The 25,664-nt window shown below is 41.9% G+C and overlaps 1 protein-coding gene across 2 annotated transcripts in view; it reads left to right on the top strand.

Annotated features, from left to right (window-relative positions):
- Positions 1–595: 595 nt before the first annotated feature.
- The window catches only part of FZD6 (frizzled class receptor 6), a 35,249-nt gene continuing 10,180 nt past the window's right edge, over positions 596–25,664 (top strand). The window contains exons 1-4 of one of the 2 annotated variants that reach the window (XM_043880087.1): positions 596–798; positions 1,319–1,388; positions 1,874–2,204; positions 24,886–25,082. In XM_043880087.1, the coding sequence (XP_043736022.1) occupies positions 2,028–2,204; positions 24,886–25,082 (374 nt within the window). In that variant the 5' untranslated portion in view covers positions 596–798; positions 1,319–1,388; positions 1,874–2,027. The remainder of the gene's footprint in view (positions 799–1,318; positions 1,389–1,873; positions 2,205–24,885; positions 25,083–25,664) is intronic. The other variant, XM_043880088.1, reaches the window with a different exon arrangement.

Raw genomic sequence — 25,664 nt, 5'->3', positions numbered from 1 at the left:
TGGTGATTTTCAAACGTTAAGAGGGGGATGAACAGGGAAGCACTGTGAGATGATGTGTGGCACAGCTGGGACTAAAAACTGGGTTGACTTCTAGAGCAGTTCAACTTTCTAAGACGGTTCTGCATCAATAAACCACGGACCTGCCAGGCCTGAAATCTCATTGCCACCTGTGCCTCCAGTTAGTGACCAGACACCCTGAATTAATAAAAGGGTTTTTTTTTGTTTGTTTTTGTTTTGTTTTTAGGACATACCCAGGAAATTACCCACCCTCCGTCTAAGGTCACTTGGGCAATTGACTTTATAGAGCAAACTGGCCCCGTTTAAGAATTGGCTCCTGAAATTCGAAATAACTTGGGTTTTTCTAAAAGTAGTTTTATCTGGGAATCAATAAGAACTTCAAAAAAAACCCTTCTAGGCTGAACCCCTGCGGAGGGCACATAAGAGACGGCGAGGTGGAGGGGGCTCCCCGGCCCCGCAGCCGGACCTCGCCCCCGCGACACCGTTCGTCCCTGCCGGGTGGGGCGAGCCCGAAGCCCGGAGCCAGACCCGGACGGCGCGGCGCGGGTGGGGCCCGGGCGGAGAGCCAGGCCTGCCGCCGCCGCCGCCGCGAGCCGGGACCTGCCCGTCCGACCTGGCGGCGCTGTCTCGCGGGATTGCTCAGCTCTCGCCCGGCCGTGCGACTCCCGGCTCCCGTGGTTGCCGGAGTCCCGAACGCTCTCTGGAGCCGTCGCTGGCCGCGGGGGGACGGTGGGCTGGACGGGGACGGGGAGGAACGGGTGCCTTCGACCGCCGCCCCAGGTGAGGTTCCTCGGGCTCCAACTGGGCGAGTGGCCGCGGGCGGGCGGGCGGGCGCCGGGGCGAGCGGGGCGAGCGGGGCGAGCGGGGCGGGCCTCGAGGGGTGCGGGGTGGGCGGGGGGCGCGCGCTCCGAGCCGCAGGTGCGCGAAAGGCTGCGGCCGGACGATCCGCGCTGGCCCGAGGTTCCCAGGAAGCTGGGGCGCTGCGATGCTGGTCCCCAAGGGGCCAGGGACGCGGAGCACGGCGCTGGGCCTGGGGCAGGTGCCCGGGGGTGGGGCGCGTTGCCCTGCCCGGCGCTGTGTGTGTGTGTGTGTGTGTGTTGGGGGGATGGGGTGACGGGTGTGACGATTTGTGGCTCAGTGAAGCCGGGACGTACGTGTGTGTGTGTGTGTGTGTGTGTGTGTGTGTGTGTTGGGGGGATGGGGTGACGGGTGTGACGATTTGTGGCTCAGTGCCCACAGCTTCCCTCCCACCGCAACTCCGTCGGCCTCCCGGGACAGCTTTGCTCATTTTTCTTTTCAGTGAGATCGCTCCTCGCCCCCGCCCCCCAGCCTTTTGAACACTCGTTTCGCTCCTCCGCAGTAGGAATCCTGTAAGTCTCTCTCTGCTTGGCCTTTTTAAAGACAAAAAAGTTCGTCTCCAGAAGAGTGCCACAAAAGCTGGTCCTTTAGAGTCTTTAAAGAATTTAAGAACTCGTGAGATCTTAAGGAATTTCCCTGGAACTCAGTTTCCTTGTGCGTAATCAGACAGCCGACGGGGCCTTTTAGATTTTACAGTTCTGTTAATCCTCGTTAACTTGTTCCCAGCCCCACCATTTTCTCCACCTCACTCGTCCAGTGCCCCGCTTTTACCCTGGGTTCCGTACGGCACGAACCTCCAGTCATCCCGTCCCTAGAGATGAGATTTCCTCCGCTAGTCATAGATTCTGCGCCAGGGCAGGTGGAACAGTAATTGATGGGACAAAATTTTCCGTCGTTTTCCCGGTGTTAATTACCTAGCATGAAACTCTGCACTTTGACGTTGGCGTTCGAGTCGATAACAAATGTTGCTGATACACCCTTTTGATTGTTTTTACAGTACTTGACCCAGAACTCATTTTCAGGAAAAAGAGCTTCCTTCAAAATGGTAAAATAATCAAATGAGGAATTTGAACATTTTATCTTTGGATGGAAATCTGAGAATGAAGAGTGATTAATCCAAGCCATGTGGTAAAATTAGGAATTTAAAGAGAATGGAAACATTTATATTTTTCTGGACATGTATTTTTCTACCCCTGGTAAGAGGGCACAGTCTTTTCACCTGTGAACCAATTACTGTTCCCAGATGTATGAAAATGGCCTACAACATGACGTTTTTCCCTAATTTGATGGGTCATTATGACCAGAGTATTGCTGCTGTGGAAATGGAGGTAAGTAGTTCTTCATATCTTTATGGAAGAATAGTTTATGCTCTGTTCTGGAATAAGCTATAAATGCAACCTTTTTTAAAAAAAAGATAACAGGGATTTCTTCAAGTTGTAAATAAGTCCTACTTTGAATAAATGCCTTTGAAAATTAAATCTCCCTACTGACTTATATTTGTGTACATTTGTGGCTTTGTTTAGTGGATTTGCATAAGATAGGGTTCATTCTCTATGAATTGTAGTTATGAATGATTTTGAAATATCGTGCACCTGGCAGATATTTTGCTCTCCTGAGTCAATTTGGTAGTTCCTCATGGTAAAAAAATGTGAATTCTGAATTTTTATTAATTCATTGAACATATAATCTTCTATTGCCTGGACTAAAGTGCTTGGACTACATATATTTTCATGAGTAGTTGTTATGTTCACGTGGGCCTGTTTGTCTGAAGCAAATCAGTGACTAGAAGATTTTGGGGATTTAGGGGCTGTAGATAGTGTTTTGCTAAGAAGTGACTTTTTAAAGTATAGTGCCTAAGTAGTCTTTGTAAAAAGAAAGAAAGAAAGTGAAGTCGCTCAGTCGTGTCCGACTCTTTGCGACCCCATGGACTGTAGCCCACCAGGCTCCTCCATCCATGGAATTTCCTAGGCAAGAGTACTGGATGGGTTGCCATTTCCTTCTCCAGGAGATCTTCCCGACCTTAAAAGAAACCACACGTCAGGGGAGGAGCAGAGTGACAGTAAAGATTGCCGCAGGTGCCTCAGTTGCCTGCCTCTGGTTTGGAGATACGCAGATGGCTAGGGAGGTGTGGGAAGAAAGAGTTACCTGTAGAGACAGGAACCTGTCCTCTCCTACAGATCTGTTAGGATGATAAATTTTGTGAGGGAAAGAAGACAAATGTTTTTGTAGATTTTCTCCAGAAAGGCTGAGAAAGGTTAAGGCTTATTTCCCTCAGATTGTTTCTAAGAGTTGAAACCCCGGCAATTTTAATATAGACACAGCTTTAAAAACTGACTAGCCTTGATTTTGCAGTCTTCCCCCTATTGTTTAATTGAATAGTTGTCCAGCTACCTCATTGTAGACTCTTGTCTGAAATAGGAGGGCTTTTGATTACTGAGTAAAAGTGCTTTTAAAAGATATGGCAAATTATCAATGTATTACCATAATCTTTCAGTAGATTTCCAAACCAGTGCAAAGTTGTCACTCTGAGCACTGAACAGATGATGTGGTGAGATTTCCATTGGCTAATCAGAACTATTTTGATCGTTTAATCTGATTAAATCATGTAGTGTGAGTAACTTCAAGAAATAATTATAACATTCATTCGCATTTTCTCTGTGTTTTATAACATTTCTTATAGCTTTCTTAAAAAATTTTTTTAATCTGGTTTCCTTTTTGTGTAATAGCTATATACATTTGAAGTTAGAATGCTGACATTGACCTTAAAATTCAGATTCTTTAGAGTTCTTTAGCATAGAGAAGTACCATTATGAATATATAGAGAGATGCCTCCCTGCTATTAGATACTGAAGTTTTAAGATGATAAGAATGAGTTTTTGTTTTATGCATGTCTTTTTAAAGCCAATTGTTTCTGACCCCTGAAAGAGTTATTTTTTTACTTACCTAGTTTCTTTCCCAGGTAGTTTTGTGTCTGGACATACCCAAGAAATGTCCTCCTTTACTTGATTGCTGACACTACTAATTTCTTCATTATATAATCTTTCTCATGCACTAAACTTTCTCCTACCTCTTACTATTGAGTTTTATTCCATAAGTCACTTTTCAGTTGCTTTAAGGATGTAAAAGAAAAATATCAAGCAGTCATTTAATATCAGCATTAGCCTAAGTCTACAAAAGAAGAAAGGGAAATGGAAAGGCAAAATAATATCAACTTAAGTCAGCCTTTGTTGTTCTTATTCAGTCGCTAAGTCTTGTCTGACTCTGCAACCTCATAGAGTGCAGCATACCAGACTTCCCTGTACTCTGCTATCTCCTGGAGCTTGCTCAAACTCTTGTCCATTGAGTCAGTGATGCCATCCAATCACCTCATCCTCTGTCATCCCCTTCTCCCGCCTTCAATATTTCCAGCATCAGGGTCTTTTCCAGTGAGTCGGCTCTTCACATCAGGTGGCCAAAGTGTTGGAGCCAAAGTGTTCAGGTCTAGCTTCCCTGGAGGAGGGAATGGCAACCACTCCAGTATTCTTGCCTGGAGAATCCCCACAGACGGAGGAGCCTAGCGGGCTACGTAGCCAGCATAGGGTCACAAAGAGTTGGACACAGCTGAAGCAGCTTAGCATGCACACAAATGACTTAAATATCTTGCAGAGTTTCTTATCCTCTTTTGTGCCATTGATGCACTCTCAGAATTTTAAATGAAATGAGTAGGATTACAAAGGAAACCAATTGTATTGAAATATACTTCTGTTTATAGCCCAGGTTAGGAAGCTTTGAACCTGTCATTATATAGGTGAAAAACTGAAGCCCCAAGAAGTTGTGATTTGCTTGTGATTTGAGCACTATGAAGCTAGAAGTTGTGATTTGAGCACTATGGTCTGATGCAGTCTTCTCTGTTACCATGGACCGTAGTGTCATCTTTTAACTATTTTATGTATTTTTTTTTTTACCCTTGCCTTTCTTAGATAACAACAACAACAAAATACTTCCTCAGATTAGAATGTCATGTGTTAATTTCAGTCTTTGCTGCTTCTTTATAAACGTCAATAAAAATTAAGCTGGGAGATTTTTTTTAACCTCTAATCAGTTTTACCTCTCTCTTTCTCATCCATGCCTTGGATCCAAAGTCTTGTCAGAATTTTTAGATTGAAAATAAAATCTTTTGGCTTCGGTCTGTCCCCTCTGGTGGTGCCAAAGTGATTTTATTGATATGCAAATATCTGCAGTCCTCTCTGGGGTTAAAATTCTTTATTTCCCTAAAGCCGGAAAAATACAGACCTGACCAGCATGACACCTAGCGTTCTTTGTATATGACCCTGCCTTCCTGTCCAGCTGCCCATCTCGCTGCTTTCCACATTATACACTCTGCTTCAGCCAAACTGACCTGTTTGTAGAACTCAGATTCATATTATTCCCTCTCACTTCCATACCTTTGCATATATTGTATCCACTGCCTCAATACCTACCCTTCTTCATCAGCTCAGTCTTTTCAGGTCTCAACTAAAGTAACTCTATGTCTAGGGAAGCCTTCCTTTCACTTTCCTACCGAGCATATTTAATCAGCTCACTGTACACTCTGATCTGCAAGTGTCCTGTGGTTACCATGCCACAGGACGCTGACTTACATAGCTCTCTCATGAGTTTGTGAGCTCATTGAGAGGAGGGATGTTTATTCTTTTCTGATGCCTACTACAATGCCTCTGAGCCTGGTAGATGTTCAATAAAGGCTGACTAAAGGAAAAGGAGATGTTTCCTATTCTAATAAATCAGCAAAGAGAATTTTCCCTCCAAATCTTTCCCTTCCTCTGTATCTTTTGCAGAGTCTAAGTGAAAGGCACTAATATCTTTCGTGGTTTACATATCATCCACCTTTGATCTACCTGAGCTAGTTCTAATAAAATAACATCAGTTGTATCATCTGTGTTCATTCACATACTAGCTTGACATGTATTTGTTTTTAATTTAAAGGATTAGAGTTTTAAATAACCCTTTAACTAATTTAAAATTTATATTTATTTATATGATGTGTAAGAATTAATCTTTTGATTGGACCTTTGTATTATAAACCATATGTGTCAGATTTCTTTTCAAATGTTGTCTTTGAGTATTTATAGTCCAGTCAAGTATTAAATTATAACTGAATATAAAGGGGCTTTTATTTTTAAAAAGTGTTTTATAACTTCTCTGAAGAACTGATGGGGTTTTACACCTCCAACCCAATTGCTTTGCGTTCCTGCTGTCCCTGTTGAATTTCCAGGGTTCACTGTGAATTAATGTTAGGATGCTCCCTGGTGTAATGTTAGGGGCTTCCCTGGTGGCTCAGATGGTAGACTCTGCCTGCAATGCAGGAGACCCTGGTTCAATCCCTGGGTCAGAAAGATCCCCTAGAGAAGGGAATGGCAACCCACTACAGTATTCTTGCCTTGAGAATTCCATGGACAGAGGAGCCTGGCAAGCTACAGTTCATGGGGTCGCAAAGAGTCAGACATGACTGACCGACCAACACTGTCACTATCACTAATGTTAGGATGAGGGAGTGAAGAATTATCTGTTGACTGTGGCAACCAGTTGTGCCTTCCTAGCTATCGTGAATTTCATATAAGTCAGGACATCTGTTTCCTTCCTCTTTTATGCCTTAGTTTTCATTATATGTGATGACTATCCTGTTTTATAGAATTTGTGGTCATTGCTGATCTGTGATTATATGAGATGGTTTAGGGAAAAGTGGTTTGTCAAAGTTTAGTTCATAGACCAGCAGCTTGTGAGCTTGTTAAAGGTGAAAGTTCATGGACCCCATTCCAACCTACTGAACCATGATCTGTGAAAGTAGAGCCCAGGAAATTGATAACAAGCTGTTCAGGTGTTTCTTAGGAGCATTAAATTTTGAGACCCACTGGTTTAGAACAGGGAATGCAAACTTTTTCTGTAAAGGGCTAAATAGTACTTTTGGCTTTGCAAAACATTTGGTCTCTGGCACAGCTATTCAACTCTTCAGTTGTAGCAAATAACAAATGAGTGTGGATGTGTTTCAATACAGTGCATCATTTTTGGCCCACAGGTTATAATTTGCTGAACCCTGGTTTAAAGTACTTGAAAATCTTCTTAAGGGTTACATACATACAGCATGTAATAAATAATCATTTTTGTGCATTCTTATTAATGTGTTACCATATGTGTTATATGTTATTAACTTTCCAGATAAATTTTTTAAAGTCAAATTTATCACAAACCAAAGGATCTGACCAAGATATCCTGGTCCTTTAGTTTTGTTTCAGAGATTACCTGAAATGAAGGACTTTGATTTTTTTTTCCTTATTTTATTATCTGAGGCTGAATTAATTTGTATTACAAAGAGTTAATTTACAATTCTGAGTAGTTACTTGGCTTTATAATGAAAAGGATGTTGTACAGTGTAACTCTCCAAGTGTGAAAACAAATGGTTGCTGGTTTTCCATTGTGTTGCTTTTTGTTTCATATCTAGAGCATTGTTTCTCAAATTGTGAGGTTGATGTCCCCTGAGAGACTGATTTCATCCAAAAAGAGCTGAGACTGATCTAGGGAAAATGGAAACAGGAATATTGTATTTTTCTTTTTGAATTGCCTACATTAACGCCTAGGCAAAAGCTAAGTCAAGTATTGTGTTTGGAACAGCATGTGGTTGTTCCACTTTTGAACGGCCTAGAGGGAAATGAGCCAAAAAAAACCCTTTCCTTTCACCTGTTAATTGCACTATTAAAATGTCTCTATTCAATTAAAAATAAGGGGATGGAGAAAAACTGTATAAACAACCTTTTAAGAAAAAGTCAGCTTCTATTGGGCATTGGTTTTTAAACACATTCACCTGCTTTTTGATGAGTCTAGTGGACTCCACTTCTATCCCATGCGAAAGGAAATGTTTAATATGACTAACCTCTGTATTTTGTTAAGGAAGACTTTCTGAAAATAAGTGTAACTATTCTGAAAGTCATGTATTGAGTCATTTAAAGTGAAATAGATACGGAAAAGTATTCCAGATCAGTTGTGTGTATAATGGCCACTGTTGCATTTTAAATGAAAATATAAACTTACCTTCCTTCCTGACATTGTTCTGCATTAAAAGAGAGAGCACCTTGACCACTTCTGAGTCTACAGAATCAAGGTTAGACCTGTATGGAAACAGGGGACAATATTTCTCCTAGGAGTCTCTTTGATAGGCGCAAGGATCCTAGGGCCATTCCTTGACATTGTACAGTCTAGGATATTAGTTTTGATTTCAGGAGAGCCTGCCACAAAGAGATGTGGTTCTTTTACACCATGGGAAGACTGTTGTGTTGTGATTATCACCTTTCCTTGAGAATGCAGCATGTAGATACTAAATTTTTATTACTCTAGTTTGTATATGTGTTATGTATCCATTCATTGATGTTTGTTCAAGGTGTACCTGAATGTGAATTATAGTCTTTCAAGTTATAAATTTTCTTCCAGTAAAGTCTCTGCCCCTTTCTCTGTCTCTCTCCTCCTTGTGGGACCCTTATAATGCAAATGTTAGTATGCTTGATGCTGTCCCAGAGGTCTCTTAAACTGGCCTCATTTTTAAAAATTCTCTTTCCTTTTTTCAGTTCAGCTTGGGAGATTTTTACTACTCTGTATTCCAATTCACTGATCTGGTCCTCTGTATTATCTGATCTACTGTTTATTCCTTGCAGTGTATTTTTTCTTTCAGTTATTGTATTCTTCAGTTCTATTTAATTCTTCTTTATAATTTTAAGCTCTGTTAAATTTCTCACTGTATTTATCCATTCTTCTGAATTCATTTGCGCATCTTGTGGTCATTATCTTGAACTCTTTATCTGGTAGGTCGAGAATTTCCTCTGTACTTAGTTCTTATGAGGTTTTGTCTTGTTTCTTCATTTGGATCATATTCCTCTGTCTCTTCATTTTGCCAAATTCCTTGTGCTTATTTCTATGTATTAAGTAGGTCAGTTATGTTTCCCAGTCTTGGAGAACTGGTCTTATGTAAGAGACATCCCATGGGGCCTGGCAGAACACTCCTCACTGGTCACCAGGGCCAAATGCTCTAAAGGTGTCCCCTGTGTGGGCCCTCCTGATGTGACAGGGCTGACTACTGTGGGTACCCTGGCCCTACTGGCTGCCACATCCCTCACTTGTTTGGTGGCCACCAGTGGTAGTGGACCCCCCACCACTAATAGGCTAGATGGAAGACTCAAAAATGGCACTTGCCAGCACCATTGTCCTCCTGGTAGAATGAGCTTCCCCAGATGGGTGCCGCCAGTGTCTGTTTCCCCAGGAGGAGTCCCTTGCCTTCTGCCTCTCTGGGAGGCTCTCTAAGATCAGCAAGGTGGTCTTACCTGGTCACATTACTGCCCCTGCACTGGCACTTGGAGTGTGTGAAGTTTTGTCTGTGCCCTTTGAGTGTGGAATGTCTCTTTCTTTCTTTTTTTTTTTTTGGAATGTTTCTTTCTTGCATCTCTCCAGCTCTCCTGTGTGCAGGGCTGCTGGCCTTTAAGGCTAGGCATACTGGGTCTCATCTTCCCAGTGTGAGACCCCCAGCTTAGGGAGCTGATGTAGGGCTAGGACCCTCACTCCTCGGGGAAGACCTCTGCAGTTGTGATTATGCTTCCGTTTGTGGATTGCCTACCCTGGGGAGTCAATCTTGACTGTACTGTATCACTACCTCCCCTACCTGTCTCATTGTGGTTCCTTCTTTATGTCTTTAGTTGTGGAAGATCTTTTCTGCTAGTCTTCAGGTCATGTTCATCAGTAGACACTGTGTACATAGCTGTAATTTTGGTGTGCCTGTGGGAGGAGGTGAGCTCACAGTCTTCCTGCTCCACCATCTTGGCCATACTCTCTAAGTTATAAGTTTATTTCTTTTTAATATTTCTTTTTATTTATTTGTTTGGCTGTGTCAGATCTTAGTTGTGGCATGTGGGATCTAGTTCCCTGACCAGGGATCACACTTGGACCTCCTGCATTGGGACCACCAAGTGTTAGCTACTGGACCACCAACGAAGTTCCTCTAAGTAGGGGGGACTTAAGTAACAAGTTTTACTTAATTTATTACTTAATTTTGCTTAAATTTGTTACTTAAATCCCCTTAAGTAACAAATTTTAAATTTAAAAATTGACCCTTCAGTGGATAGATTCTTTTGCAGTGCCAAGAACTTAATGTATATTTGTCTAATTTCCAAAGGAAAGCTCATTTGGAGAAATAGTTTAAAATTTATAGTGCTCACTGCTTTGTTGCCGTGGTTATGCTGTGCTCAGTCGTGTCCAACTCTTTACAACCCCATGGACTGTAGCCCGCCAGGCTCCTCTGTCCATGGGATTCTCCAGGCAAGAATACTGGAGGAGGTTGCCATTTCCTACTCCAGGGGATTTTCCCTACCCAGGGATCAAAACCATGTCTCCTGTGGATTCTTTACCACTGAGCTAAGAAGTACTTTAAAAGTAATCTGTTTTCTGTTGTGGAAATAATGCAAATTTCTGCTTATTATTCTTTTTCTTATATCCCAGGCCCTGCTTTGCATTTTTTTAAAAAGAAGTTGACTTGCCTGAGGTTGGTCACATTCATGATAATAAGTGGCAAAGTTTGTACCACTTGATTATATCCTAGTCAATTAACATTCTCAAAGAATTTACTCAAGACTCTTGTAACCACTTGGAAAGGATTTATTCTGTGAAGTATAAACAGTTGAGGACCCCTTTGGCTCTTTAGTGAATCTGTTTCCTAGCTACAGTGAACCACTTTTGTTTCAATCGTTTTTTAAACTTCTTCACTTTCTCTGTTTTCATTACTATCACTGGAAATTGGATTTCTTTTTGGTGACATATTAGGGTAGGAAATAAAGCTCTTACCACTTCTTGAGTTACTGTGTACGTTACCAGAAGTAGAAAGCACAAATGCTGAGCTCAGAATCAGATGCTTGACGGTCACGTGGCCTTCCTTGGTCACTAGTAACGTGGCTTCTTCCACGTACCAGGGGCTTCAGAAAAGTGACAAATGTTTATATAATCTGCGGTTTTAGTACAAAGGGAGGCAAGGTATAGATAAGACAGTACCAAAGACCACTCTGCAGAGGCTTAGCTCTGTATATTTTATATATTTTTTAAAATAAAAATATTTTTTCTCTTTAGATTCCTCTCTGTTAGCCTTCTGCAGCTTCCCTGGTGGCTCAGAGGTTAAAGTGTCTGCCTACAATGCAGGAGACCCGGGTTCGATCCTTGGGTCCGGAAGATCCCCTGGAGAAGGAAATGGCAACCCATTCCAGTATTCTTGCCTGGAGAATCCCATGGAGGGAGGAGCCTGGTGGGCTACAGTCCACGGGGTTGCAGAGTTGGACACAACTGAGCTACTTCACTTTTCACTTTATTAGCCTCCTAACCCAGAGTTTCTCTTCAGGATCTTACAGCAACAGCAAGCCAAGGCCCGTGCTGTGGTTCTTTCCATTATCCTGTCATTATAGCATGGGGAGCTAGCCAGTGTGTTTTAAGGAAAAGGTGTAACATGGCAGTAGTAGGCATTCTGAGGATATGAGCAGTAGCTTTCCCTTGTCTCTTAAGTTCTACTCCGGCCACTTGAAGAGGGAATGCTTTTGGCTACACCTGATGTCATAAGTAGGTGACCAGATAGCACCCAGTTCATGAGAGGTCTTGGGCTGATTATCTCTCCAGGTGTTCCATTGATGTGTCCAGTGTCTGCCAGGAACCATTAGTAGAATCGAGGTGAAAGGCCCCTTTTATTTATTTAGGGTTAATGCAGAGGATGAGATGGCTGGATGGCATCACCGACTCGATGGACATGAGTTTGGGTAGACTCTGGAAGTTGGTGATGGACAGGGAGGCCTGGCGTGCTGTGATTCATCAGGTCGCAAAGAGTCGGACATGACTGAGCAACTGAACTGAACTGAATATCCTCATTGGAATGTATCTATGGCCTCACCAGCTTTCTGTCCTAAATAAGATGGGCTAGTGTGATGCCCTATGAAACAGTAATATGCTTAGAGTCTCTAGTCTCTGGTCAAATGAAATTAAGGCACAGAGCTGAAGAGTTGATGTTACTCTAAGGCGGAGTTCCTCACCCTCTAGTGTGCATCAGAATCATCTGTAGGGCTTATTAAAACACAAATCACTGACCCCACCTCCCAAATCAGTAGGTCTGATGTGGGATGGAGAACTTGCCTTTCTAACAGGTTTCAGGGGCTGCTGCTGCTTCAGGGAGCACTCTTTGAGAATGCTCTGAGGCAAGTTGGTGAAGACGTGTTGCTCTCCTTGCTAGGTGAAAGGAAATTCCTTTTGGAGGAAAAAGCATTGGCCAGATTCAAGCTGCATATGTGTTGCCAAGGGTGTACTGATTTGTTGCATTAAAGAGACCACATCTGGAAAACTACCTTAGACATTTGATTAAGGTTGCTCAAGACAATATATTAATAACATTTCCAGTTAAAATGGACAAATGCCAAGAATTGCTACCCATGAATATGGGTGTTACTTATCTCTGAAAGCCCCATCTGCAGTATTGCTTTTGATTTCCTACCATGCAAGAGGGAGATCTCTAATATTTTTCATTTGGCTACTTCAACCATAAAAATGTTTATCCAGGAAGCCAGTACGGTTCTTGGGCAGACTATGAATCTTGGGCAGCTTCTAGGGCAGGAAAAGCCAGTGAACATAACTTCCAAGGACAGGAGAGGGGATGAGAGACCTCCAGTTGCCAGGGTCCAGCTCATGGGTCATGTCCTCCCCATTAACTCCTCCAACACGATCCCACCAAGCCCTTGTCAAAAACCCACTGATCATCTGACCCCTAAAAGACCAGTCTCTGAAGCTACCACATTGAATCTAGAATCAATACATTCATGTCAGTATATCTTAGCCCCATCTAAAATTTCATCCTTTCCTCCATAATCTAGTACCCTCAAACCAATGTAAATGTATAGTGTCCTATAAATAATATATAATCCTTTTTCCAGATTTAAGTTTGACTTGACCTTTCCAGAGCACTGGTGGGTAGAACTCTACCTACAGATGAAGACATTGAAGAATGGTGGGAATGGGATATGAGGCTATTTATTGTCTTGTTACAAAGTATATCTTTTGGAGGAATGCCCCAGCAGACAAGGGATGAGGGTCTGCCTTGAGGGCTGTGGGTTCAGAATCCTGCGTGGGTACTCTGAACCTTGTCATGTACCCCCATGTCACATCTTGAGGTCCCACTCATCACAGTATCCCTCATCATGATAGATCTCTTATACGACAGGGAAGCAAATTTAACTGATGTAATCTGATAACCTGCAGGATCAGTCCGTACCTTTGGTTTTCAACTTCAGCCTTGAGATAGTAAAGCAGTACTGAGGCCAGTAGATGGTCTGTGTGATTGATCCCAGTTAAGGCCTCTGTATAAACCTTTAAGATTCTGGCGGGCAGGTGCGGAGGTCTCATCATCTTGTAGCTACCCAGGACAGGCCTCGTGTGTATGTTTTCTTGCTTACTAAAGGTGGCACCTACCAGTCTGGAGTGGCCTTTAATCCATGTGTTGCACTCCACACCTTGAACCGAGAATTCACAGGTGCCAGTTTGTCACTTTCTTCCTAAGCCAAACAGTGCCCTTAGAAGCACTCACTTCAGCCCACGGACCTTGAATACATGATGCTCTTTATAGCTTTCTCGGTTTCTCTGGTAGCAGCCACTCAGCCTTGTCTCCACTGGGCACATCACTCTAAGAAGTTCTTTGAATCCAAGTGATTATAAGATAACGTGATTAATTGCTTTTCTGCTATATGTCATGGGCTTCCAGATTTCCATCTTTAAACACTGACAGAATGTTCACTTGCTTTTGGCCCCAGTTAGGCCAGAAAACTAGTTCCAGAATTCTTCTCATTTCACTAAGTTCATTTACAACTCATTCTTTATATCATTGCCATGCTGGCTGGTCTTGGTTGCAAACAATAGAACCCCACTTTGACGAACTGAAGCAGAAAATGGATGGATGTTGGGTGGCTTGTTGGATCATTGGAGAGGCTGGAGAACCAGAGAGAAGCAAAGAGGAACAACACACAGTTAAGATCATGCCATAACATCACCCTGTCACCAGCGCCAGCAGGCACTTCCTGAGCTGTTGTCCCTGGACACTTACTTTGGCCCCATGGGTATTATTGATCCCACTGCAAATGCATCAAGTAATCTGACTGTTCTTTTGTACAGGAATCTCAATGCCTGGAAGAATGGCCTAGCTTAGATTTCGTGTCTGTATTTTTGTTGTCAGGTTGCATCCATCCTTAAGTTTGTGCAGCATCCGAACCTACTTTGGGATTCCCCAGAATTGTACTGCTGGCCAGATGGAAATGAAAACGTTCACTCTAGAGCTCAGTACAGACAGAGTTAGTTAATGAACTAGGAGAAATGTTCATCGTAGTACCAACGGTTGCTTTGAAATGTATGTCCACCTCTGCTATTCACGTCTTTGTCAGCTTCTTCACAAACTTTTTGAGACACAAAGTGTCCTTAGAGGCTATCCAGGAGTTCGTCACATTCATTTTCCTGATGAATGCTCTGAGACTAAAAGACAGAAAGTCACCTTCCAAAGGTGACACCAGTAGTTAATGGCAGAGCTGGGACCAGAACTACAGAACTGGCATTTCCAGCGAAGAATTAGATAAAATCCTGCCATGCTAAATGCTAGTTAAATAACATGATGATATTCTGAGTACAAGATTAAGGACACAGGAAATGTCACAGTGGGTCATGTTAGCAGTCTTTACATCTCAGTCAAGGTTTGGTTTCTGAGAATGAAACCCAGGACATTTTATGGAGGAACGTAGATGATTTATTTAAAAGATGAGGGAAATATGCTCCTCCTGTTTTTTCAACCATTTGGGACGAGTTCAATAACAGGCTGACTACCCATTATTTAAAGTGCTATTATGTGTTATAAAATTACCTGTTCCAGAATTACCAGCTTCAGGAGGTACATGTATCATCCAGCATATGATAAACATAGTTTAAGGTTTTATTGTCTTTGAGTAATATGTCCTGTGAACATTGGTTTTGTTTTATGTTAGACGACTCAGTCCTCTTTTGATATCCTTCTTCGCCTCCACTCACATTGGCATTCCTGCCTGCATCGTGCTTTGGGGAAGAGTAGTTTTCAGGGAGAGCTGGGTGGCAGCTTAGCATCAGGGTTACAGAGGACCAATCTGGAGTGTAGACCCAGGTTCCTATCCTGGTTGCCGCTTACTACTTATTGACTCTATAAAAGGTGCTCTTAGAGTCTCTGTTTCCCCATCTACGAGGTGGAGATAAGAATGTCCCTCTCAAAAAAAAAAAAGAATGTCCCTCTCACAGACTTGCTGTGAAAAGACCTGGTATATGAAAAAGCACAGTGCCTAGTTTATGGTAGGTGCTGAATAAATCAAAGCTCTCATTTATTATCAGTAATGTTAGCTCAGGGATAAGGCCCTTAAAGTCTAATTCAGACTGGTTGTGGGGATTGCAAAAACAATTTCAGTAAGAATTGGATTCCATGTTCTCACTTGTAGTCTGAGGGTTTGGATTAGGTCAGTGCTTTGCAGACGTGATCTCTGAAGGTGCTCTGAGGTTACTGGAGGGAAAGGGGAACAGTGAGAGATGTCTCAGAGGGAGGGCTTCCTGTTCAGCCAATGCAGCTGTGCTTTTATTTACTGAATGTATTACGCCTCTTTGTACCTCTTACTTAAAGAAACTATTCCTTGGCAGAATGCACACATACATACACACGTTTTAAAAACAAAGTCCCTCCCAAGTCTAAAATTCTGAACGGCTATTAGCTTGTAACGGAGCGTGAACATTAGTAGTCCACACTGGATCAGATCTGAAGACATGCTTTGTTTGTCCTGTACATTATTTTACATGTTCACATTAAATTTTTCTTTTTATTTGGAGACTTCTCATACAAATCCAGATTCTGTTTTCTTATGAAAGCTTGAAATACCTGAGAGTTCTGTGTTCCCACTCCTTGATAACAGTCCACTAGAAGTGAGTAGCAGCTGCTACCCAACTACTCCTACGCTTTTGAATTTATCTGCCTGGCCACTTGAGTTATCAACATCTGGTTTATCCTTGTGGATTGCATGAACAACAACATTATTGGATTAACCAATGTTGACACTCTCGAAGGATTAGACAGAGGATGTGACTTGCCTTTTTTGCCCCATAAGAAAATTGTTTTAATATAGCAAAAGGTACATGTGTTAGTTTCATTTTGTCCACCCAGGACAATAATAGTCCTAAAGTGCTGACCCTCAATTTATTTATAGCTGTTGGGCTTGAAGACTTAAACACAGTGTGTTTTAATTCTTTCCATCATAAGATTCAATTTCCAGAGATTCAGAATTTGTAGGAACTAGACTTTCTTGGGACAGCAAACAAAGAGGTAAATGCTACCAGTTGCTCATGCCTCCCCTGTTCCACCGCAGTCCCAGAGGAGGATACCCGCACAGAAGCTGGGTGTTCTCCCCCTCGGGACAGAGAAAATGGAAAAAGTACACTACTGTTTGCTCTCCAGCAAGCTCCTGTTAGGTGGTTTAGGCTTCAGCATCATTCAAATAAGTATCAAATTCAGCCTCATTCAAATAAGGGAGATGCAGTGTATCTCCTTTATCTCCCTCATAGTTCAGTTGGTAAAGAATCCGCCTGCAGTGCAGAAGACACCGGTTCAATTTCTGGGTCGGGAAGATCCCCTGGAGAAGGGATAGGCTACCCGCTCTAGTATTCTTGGGCTTCCCTTTTGGCTCAGCTGGTAAAGAATCTGCCTGCAATGCAGGAGACCTGGGTTCGATCCCTGGGTTGGGAAGATCCCCTGGAGAAGGGAAAGGCTACCCACTCCAGTATTCTGGCCTGGAGAATTCCATGAACTATACAGTCCATGGGGTCGCAAAGGGTCAGACACGACTGAGCGACCTTCACTTCCAGTGTATCATCGTGGCAGTCCTCTCTTGGCTCAGTCACTTGCCCCATCAGGGCAAGATGAACTCTATACTGGTCCAGAGTCCTCTGCAGCTCTTGTCCTCTAATAGTTGGGCTTGCCTTTAACCAGACTTGTTAATTGCAGTGTTGTAATCACATCTCATATTTACTTCCTAATTTTTTGTCTGCCTGGTCTTTCGTTTACCAAGAACTATGGGTTGAAATTTCTCATTGTGATCATGGAATTATCCACTTCTCCTCGTAGATTTGTTGTTTTGCATTTTATATATTTTGTGCCATTTTATTAGGTTAATGCCGTGCTCAGCAGTGTATTTTAAAGTTTATCTGTTGCAGTTTGTCTGGAATCTGAATGTTTTGTGGCCAGAGATGTTTAATTGGTCACAGTGCGGAAAGTAGAAGTCTTCATTCCCCTTTTTATTTTTCAGAGATGTCTCAGAGTTCATAGTTCGATGTTCATAGTTCACTGATGAGACCCTTTCCCTATTTTTTTGTGTAGCTATAGATTTTCTATAGATTTCTTTTTTATCTTTAAACATTTTCTCACATTTCAGTGGCATTTGGAAAGAAAGAATATATAAGATCAGTGCGTTCCCCCTTGATTCAGATTTTTCATCTTATTCTACATGTTCTCTTTTGATAATTTCATTCAATCATTTTAGTTACCATTTTTATAATGATGACTTACAAATCTGTAGCCTTAACCTAATCTCTTACCTGCAGAGCTCTGTTTATTTAACTTCCTGTTAGTAGATACAGACACTCACATGTCCCATGGGCAGTTCTTACTGTCCATCAACAGGAGAATGGACAAGCAAATTTTGATATAGCCATGCAATAGAGTGTGTGTGTTAGTCTCTCAGTCATGTCTAATTCTTTGCAATCCTTTGAACTATAGCCTGCCAGGCTCCTCTGTCCATGGAACTTTCCAGACGAGAATAGTGGGATGAGTTGCCATTCCCTTTTCCAGGAGAACTTTCAGACCCAGGGATCAAACTCAGTTCTCCTGCATTGCGGGCAGATTGCTTACCATCAGGGAGCCACCAGGGAAGCCCAGTACGGTAGATTGTAGTTGTCAAGAATGAAGCGTTGATACACAGGACACCAGGGATAAATCTCAAAATGATGCTAAGTGAGAAACCAGACAAAAAAGGATATATACTGTATGATTCCCTTTATGTAAAATTCTAGAAAAATACCACTCTATAGTGATAAAAAAACAGATCAGTGATTGCCAGCGAAGGTTATGGGTGGGAGAAGGGGTATTGAGGAGAGAGGGGGTAGGAGGGAGGGATTACCAATAGGCAAGAGGAAACTTCTGGTAGTGATGGATAGATTGGTACCTTGATTATGGCAATGATTTCAAAACCTATCAAAGAATGCACTTTATACATGTTCAGTTTATCATACATCAATTATACCTGAATAAAGCTGGGAAAAAACCCTCAGAATTAAGGACTTTTAACAGGAAAACAACAATCCTTGCCCACTGTTCTCTATCTCCACCCAGTCGTCCTCCCTCGTGGCAGGTACTTTGAGCTCTTTTGGGTATTCGCCTGCTACGTAGGCCATATTCTACCTAATATGCTTAGTTTGTTATTTATTGATTTATCAGTTTACAACTTCAGGCAGTATCTGTTCAGTCTTTCAATCTTTCCTCCATTATGGTAGTTGATAATTTATTTATCTTATTCTTCCACTTTTATTTCTCTCAACCTAATACAACATGTTACAGTGCTGAATCAAGTAGTATACTTTGATTACATTTACTTCTGTAATACCTACGCCACGCGCCCCCCCCCCCCCCCGCCCCGTTAATGCAGCAATCGCATTTTTCCCCATTTGCTTTGTTTCCTGTGTACCTATGGCTAATTTTTTTCAGGTGTTCCAGCAGACTTGTTAGACATATAGCAGTAATTATCCCAGATGCTCAGAATATCATATAATCTGTCAGTTCCAGTCCCCCACTTCCAGTCCCTTGGAGATCTTCCCCTTCAGCTGTCTGTCTTCTTATCAGTATGTCCTGGCTGCTTGGTTTAGATTCTCAGTTGTTGTACTGTGGCTTCCTCTTGCCATTCTTAGAGTTGGGTCAACTAATTCCTGAGTCCTGTGTCATTTTCCTTCCTGATTTATTCATATACTCCTTCAGTTGGTTTTAGGAATACTGTATCCTCTAGTTGCTTCCTTAAAAGCTTTATTTGAAAGTTAAAAATTTGCTTCCTCACAGGGCCCAAAAGGTCATTATTTTACTGTCACCTAAATGTTTGGTTGGATGTAGAATTCTAGATTGAAAGTAATACTCCTTCAGAATTTTATAAATTATTTCTGCATTGTCTTCTAGCATCTGATATTATCAAATCTTGAGAATTTAATTCCTTTGCATGTGGGCTATTTTTTTTCCAGCTGGAAATATTTATGATCTTTTCTTCATCTTGATGGTTTGAAATTTTTTGACATGCCTTGTCATTGTTCATTCATTGCTCTGGATAGTTATAATTTATTCAATAAATATTTATAGATAAATCACTCTACACTCACACAAATGGTTCTAGGCATTGTGGGTACAGCAGTAAAAAAAACAGACGAAATCCCTTCCCTTTGTGGAATTTACCTTCTGACAGTGAAGGCAGAAATAAACTAGAGAATATATCAGTTCAGTTCAGTTCAGTTGCTCAGTCATGTCCAACTGCAATGCCATGGACTGTAGTATGCCAGGCGTCCCTGTCCATCACCAACTCTTGGAGCTTGCTCAGACTCCTGTCCATCGAGTCAGTGATGCCATCCAACCATCTCATCCTCTGTCGTCCCCTTCTCCTGCCTTCAATCTTTCCCAGCATCAGGATCTTTTCCAATGAGTCGGCTCTTCGCATCAGGTGCCCAAAGTATTGGAGTTTCAGTTTCAGCATTAGTCCTTCCAAAGAATATTCAGGACTGATTTCCTTTAGGATGGACTGGTTTCATATCCTTGCAGTCCAAGGGACTCTCAAGAGTCTTCTCCAGCACCACAGTTCAAAAGCATCAATTCTTTGGTGCTCAGCCTTCTTTATGGTCCAACTCTCACATCCATACATGACTACTGGAAAAGACATAGCTTTGACTAGACAGACCATTGTCAGCAAAATAATGTCTCTGCTTTTTAATATGCTAAGTTGGTCATAGCTTTTCTTCCAGGGAGCAAGCGTCTTTTAATTTCATGGCTGCAGTCACCATCTGCAGTGATTTTGGAGCCCAAAAATAAACTAGAGAATCTATAAAACTAGTCATATAATGAGATGTCTGATAATGATAAGGACTATAAAGAAATACAAAGCATAATAATGAACCAGAGAAAGACAGTATAATTTTTATGAAGGGCGGGCAGGGTATGCCTCTCTGAGGTAACAGTTGAGCCAAGACACAAGCTGTGTGACTACCTGGAGGGGGAGTGTTCCAGATGAAGGGAAAGCAAATGCAGAATCCCGAAGCAGACGTATGCGTAGAATGCTGAAAGGCAGAGAGCCAGTTTGGGGGCAGTGGAGTAAGAGAGAGTTAGAAAGGGAAACTGGAGACATAGCCAAGAGTAGGGAACTTAAGGCCTTATAGGACTTAATAAGGACTTTGAGATTTTTTTTCCCTTGGGGTCTTCTGGACAAGGATAAATTTGCATTTTAAAGAATCAGAGAAATTGACTGTAAGATTAGCAAGAGTGGTAAGTAGTGAGACCTGTTGTTTGGTTGCTCACCTCTTTTGCAACCCCATGGATTAGCATGCCAGGCTCCTCTGTCCCTCAAATTTCCCAGGCAAGAATACTGGAGTGGGTAGCCATTCCCTTCCTTATCCAGGGATCTTCATGATGCAGTGATTGAACCCTCCTCTCCGAGACTCCTTCTTTGGAAGTTGGTTCTTTACCACTGAGCCACCGGGGAAGCCCAGTGAGACCTTTTAGGGTTATTTCAGTAGTCTAGGTGAAATGTATACTGGCTTAGATGTAGTAACTTAATAACAGTGAGTCCATATAGTCAAAACTATGGTTTTTCCAGTAGTAATGTGACAGTTGGACCATAAAGAAGGCTGAGCACCAAAGAATTGATGCCTTCGAACTGTGATGCTGGAGAAGACTCCTGAGAGTTCCTTGGACTGCATGGAGATGAAACCAGTCAATCCTAAAGGAAATCAGTCCTGAATATTCTTTGGAAGGACTAATGCTGAAACTGAAACTCCAATACTTTGGGTACCTGATGCGAAGAGCCGACTCATTGGAAAAGATCCCCATGCTGGGAAAGCTTGAAGGCAGGAGGAGAAGGGGACAGAAGAGGATGAGATGGTTGGATGGCATCACTGATTCAATGGACATGAGCTTGAGCAAGCTCTGGGAGATGGTGAAGGACAGGGAGGCCTGGTGTGCTGCAGTCCATGGGAGTTGCAAACAGTCGGACACGACTGAGCGATTGAACAACAACAGCAACAAGTGGTCACATTTGAGATATATTTTGGAGGGAGAGCCAATGGATTTGCTGATGGATTGGCTATGGAGTGAGGAAAGGAGAGGAGTAGAGGATGGATCTTTAGATTTTTGGCCTGAGTAACTTGGCGAATGGTGGCACCAGCTCACCGAGATGGGGAGACTAATGCAGTGTTTGGTGGTTTGAGTTGTGTTTTTGACGTGTTAGGTTTGAGATGCATGTTGACAGCCAACTGGAGTTGTCCAGAAGGCAGATGGTCATTCAAGTCTAGGATTCACAGGTGAGATAGAGGCCAGAAATTGTGAATCCTTCATGGAGAGTTGGTGTTTAATACCGTGATTCTGGATTTGTTTCTCCTGAGGAGTTGGGTTTACAGAGAGTAGACAGAGGTCTGAGGAGTGAGCCTGGAGTGCTTCAATATTTCCAGTTGGGAAATGGAAGAAATCAGAAGAGAAATGGAAGAAATCAGAAGAGTGAGATCCATAGGAATTCAGGAAAATTCGTATTCTAGAAGTCAGTTGAAAAAAGTATCTCAGGAGGAGGGCAGAATCTACTGTGTCAAATGTTAAGAGTTGAGTAGAATGAGGACTCAGAATTGACCATTGGATTTGACAATTTGAAGCTTACTGGTAACTCTGACAAGCAGTTTCACTGAAGTATGCAGACAAAACCAGATTGGAGAGTGGGCTCGAAAGGAAATGGAAGAGAAGAATTGAAGAAAGTGGGTAAAGCTAACTATTTTCAGGGTGGGGGGTTTTATAAAGAGGAAGAAAAAAATGAAATGATACCTGAGTTGGGGTGGGAATGTGGAGTCAAGGAAAGATTTTTTTTTTTTTTTATGGTTAGAGATAATAGAGTAAGTTTGTATGATGGAATCACTGTAACAGAGGGGGGAAATTATTGCAAGAATAGGAGACCATTACCAGAGGAAAGTCCTTGATTAGGAAAGTGGGGAGGGATCCAGTGTACAAATGCAAGACTTGGTTATGAGTTCAAGCCATTCAACCATTGAAATAGTAGAAGAAAGAATATGGATAAAGTAGGTTAGGTTTGGTACCTTTTGTGAGAGGTTAAGGAAATTATCTTCTGGTTATTTCTGACTTTTCAGTGAACTAGGAACAAAGTCATCACCTCAGGAGAGAATGTAAAAGAGTTAGTTGACTGACATTTTAGCCCAGACATGTTTTAGTAGCAGGATTGCAATGTGCTGCCAACCTTTCCAATGTGGAAACTGGCATCCTTCTGTTCTGAAAAATATTCTTAATTTCTTTATTTGATTGTCTTCCCCACTCCCATCTTCCTTGTTTATTTCTGTAAGTCCTTTAGTCAGGAGTTGGACGCTTAGACTGGTACTCCTATGGGATGTCTCTTCTTTCAGCTTTATCTTCTAGTGCTTCTATAGAGTTTTTAATTTCAGCTATCTTATTTTTAAATTTTCCTTACTATCTGATTCTTTAATGGAAGCAATAGCCTCTCATTTAACTGACTAAGGTTTTTGTTTGTTTTGTGATTTGTTTCCTTCTATTCCCTGGATAATCTCTGTTTCCTCCACATTTCATTTTATCTGCTTGCTTACTTTGAGTTTCTGTCTCTTGTGATGTTTTCTTCAGATGCCTGATGATGCTTGGCTGCCCATGTATGTTTGTGTGGGGCCCTGAAAAGCTCGGTGTGAGTGAGCGGGCCTTGTTACTGGCGGGCTTCGTAGGAAGGTGAGCTCGAGGGCAACTCGCTTTTTCATTGTCAGTGTGTAGAGGTCTTTTCTCCAAGGCTGTTGAATTTTTTCAAAGTTTGGGGATGGTAGGTATATATGCCTTTGGGAAACAGAGCGAGAGAAGGGGAGGGCTTCCTGTCTCCATAGGTAGACCGTTCCTCAGTCCCTCTCTTCACTGTGGATTGTACTTCTGCCCTGCTCTGTGCCTGATACCCAAGTGCCGAACGTCTAGTTCCATCTCTTCTGGAAACAACCTTGGTAGGATGCAGTGGTCATCTGGCTGCCTGGGTAGGGGCGTGGGGTGACATAGTGAGGAACTAACGTGTGAACGTTCCTCCAGTTGTAGCCTTTTATGCTACTCTGTGCTTCAAAGAACTGAGACTCTCAGATTCTTTAGGGCAAATGAATCAGCTCATTCTCACATGAATCCCTCCACTCCATCTTGGTCCCATTAAGTCACTTACCACTCCTCTAGTAGCTTCCTGTCGCTCAAAGTTTGGGGCTTGCTTTTTTGTTGTTTTGTTTCATTTTTGTCCTTCGGAGAACTCTGATATGCTAACGTAGTTTCTCTTGTTCGCTTACTAATGGATTTGTCCTGTTAGTAAGGAGGTAAGGAGGGGAGAAAGGAGATAAACATATGTGCTCAGCCTACCAGGTTTTTCCAGAACCTGTCCACACTCCCTAAAGGGTAATAATCATAATAACTAACATTTATTGAGAACTTAACTTTATGCCAGACTCTGTTCTAAGCACCTTACATTTATTAACTTTGTATTCATAACAGTCTTGTGTGTGTGTGTTAGTCAGTCAGTCGTATCTGCCTCTTTGCCATCCCACAGACTATAGCCCACCAGGTTCCTCTGTCTGTGGAATTCTCCAGGCAAGAATACTGGAGTGGGTTGCCATTCCCTTCTCCAGGGGATCTTCCCGACCCAGGAATTGATCCCAGGTCTCCTGCAGTGCAGGCAGATGCTTACCATCTGAGCCACTAGGTTGAATATTTATTGAGTACGTAACTATATGCTCGACAGTGTTCTCAGCACTTTACATTTGTTAACCTTGTATTCATACCAATCTTGTGAGACAAGTACTATTATTATTGCCATTTTACAGATGAAGAAACTAAGGCACAGTGAGTTTAAGTAACCTGCCAGAGCTATAAAACTGGTAAACGTGGAGCCAGCATTCAAACACAGCTGTCAGACTGTAGACGTCTCCTGCTTAACATTCTCCCGTAGTACCCCACTCCTTCTTTTATAATCCAAGCAATAGCATGTCATCTGTGCTCTCTGTGATCAGGTCATCTCTGTCTACTGCATTCTTGACTTCAAGTCTTTGACCTTGTATTCTATTCATACTGAACTTCTTTCCCTGAATCCACCATATTCTTATGATCCTCATGCCTTTTTTCATGCTGTTCCCTCCACCCCAAACATTCCTTTATTCTCCAGAATGCTCACTATAGTGATAGGGTATTTTAAGATATACTTGCATGCATGCCCAGTCATGTCTGACTCTTTGCAACCCCATGGACTATCACCCACCAGGCTCCTCTGTGCATGGAATTTTCCAGTAAAGACTACTGGAGTGGGTTGCCATTTCCTCCTCCAGGGAGCATATACTTATAAATTGATTATTTGTATAATTTATTTCATATAGCGATCAACTCATACTTTTGATTTAACCCTAATGTCTGCTTGAAAAATGCATAATTGTATAAATTAATATTCCACTGTGTATGAAGGGTTCTTATGTCTAATCAAACACTTATCTCCTCAGATTTGATTGTATTGAGAGTGAGATTTAAAATTCTTTTGGAGTTTAAGTGAAAAAGTGTATGCTAAAAAATTCTAACCTTCTAACCTGTTTTCTAACCTTCTCTTATTGTTTGTTTTTTAACAGCTTTTTCTTCCTCTGGCAAATCTGGAATGTTCACCAAATGTTGAAACTTTCCTTTGCAAAGCTTTTGTACCAACCTGCACTGAGCAAATTCATGTGGTTCCACCCTGTCGGAAATTTTGTGAGAAAGTGTATTCTGATTGCAAGAAATTAATGGACACTTTTGATATCCGATGGCCTGAGGAACTTGAATGTGATAGGTAAATTATGTTTTTAGCTGAAAGCTACTGATGATATTTTCATACTGGTATTAATTTTCAAGAATGTTAGTGACAAGCTTTCATTATTTGTCAACAACTATTTATTGCACACTTAATATACGTTAGGCACTTGTATATCAGCATTGTACACAGTGGTGAGCAAAACCAGACTTGGTTCTTGTTTTTAGAGAACTTGCAGTGGGGTGGGAGGAATAGAGAGTAATCAAATAAGCATAAAATTAAATGCACAATTACACCTGTGTTAATACAACAAGTGAGGGTGCAAAGTTCTGTGAGAATGAATTAAGATGCCTTTGCTCTAAACTGGGGGGGAAAGGGTATTATTATCAATTCATGGACCTTTCTGCATATGTCTTGATTAATTACTTTTGTCTGCTAATCTCTAGACATTGAAAGCTAATAATTTGAAATATTCTGCTGACATAATGAGACTTCATATAATAAATCTGGGAACAATGGTGATGGTTCTCTTTTTGTTTCTTTATCCATAGACTAAAGAAACTCTAGAGCCTTTGTGGAGCTCGTACACTTCTGCTAGATGCATAATCACTTTCTAGAACA

Source organism: Cervus elaphus, chromosome 21 (genome assembly GCF_910594005.1).
Source record: "Cervus elaphus chromosome 21, mCerEla1.1, whole genome shotgun sequence".
Lineage (NCBI taxonomy): Eukaryota > Metazoa > Chordata > Mammalia > Artiodactyla > Cervidae > Cervus > Cervus elaphus.
The sequence above is the reverse complement of the archived record's forward strand: the minus strand, read 5'-3'. Positions and strand labels throughout refer to the sequence as shown.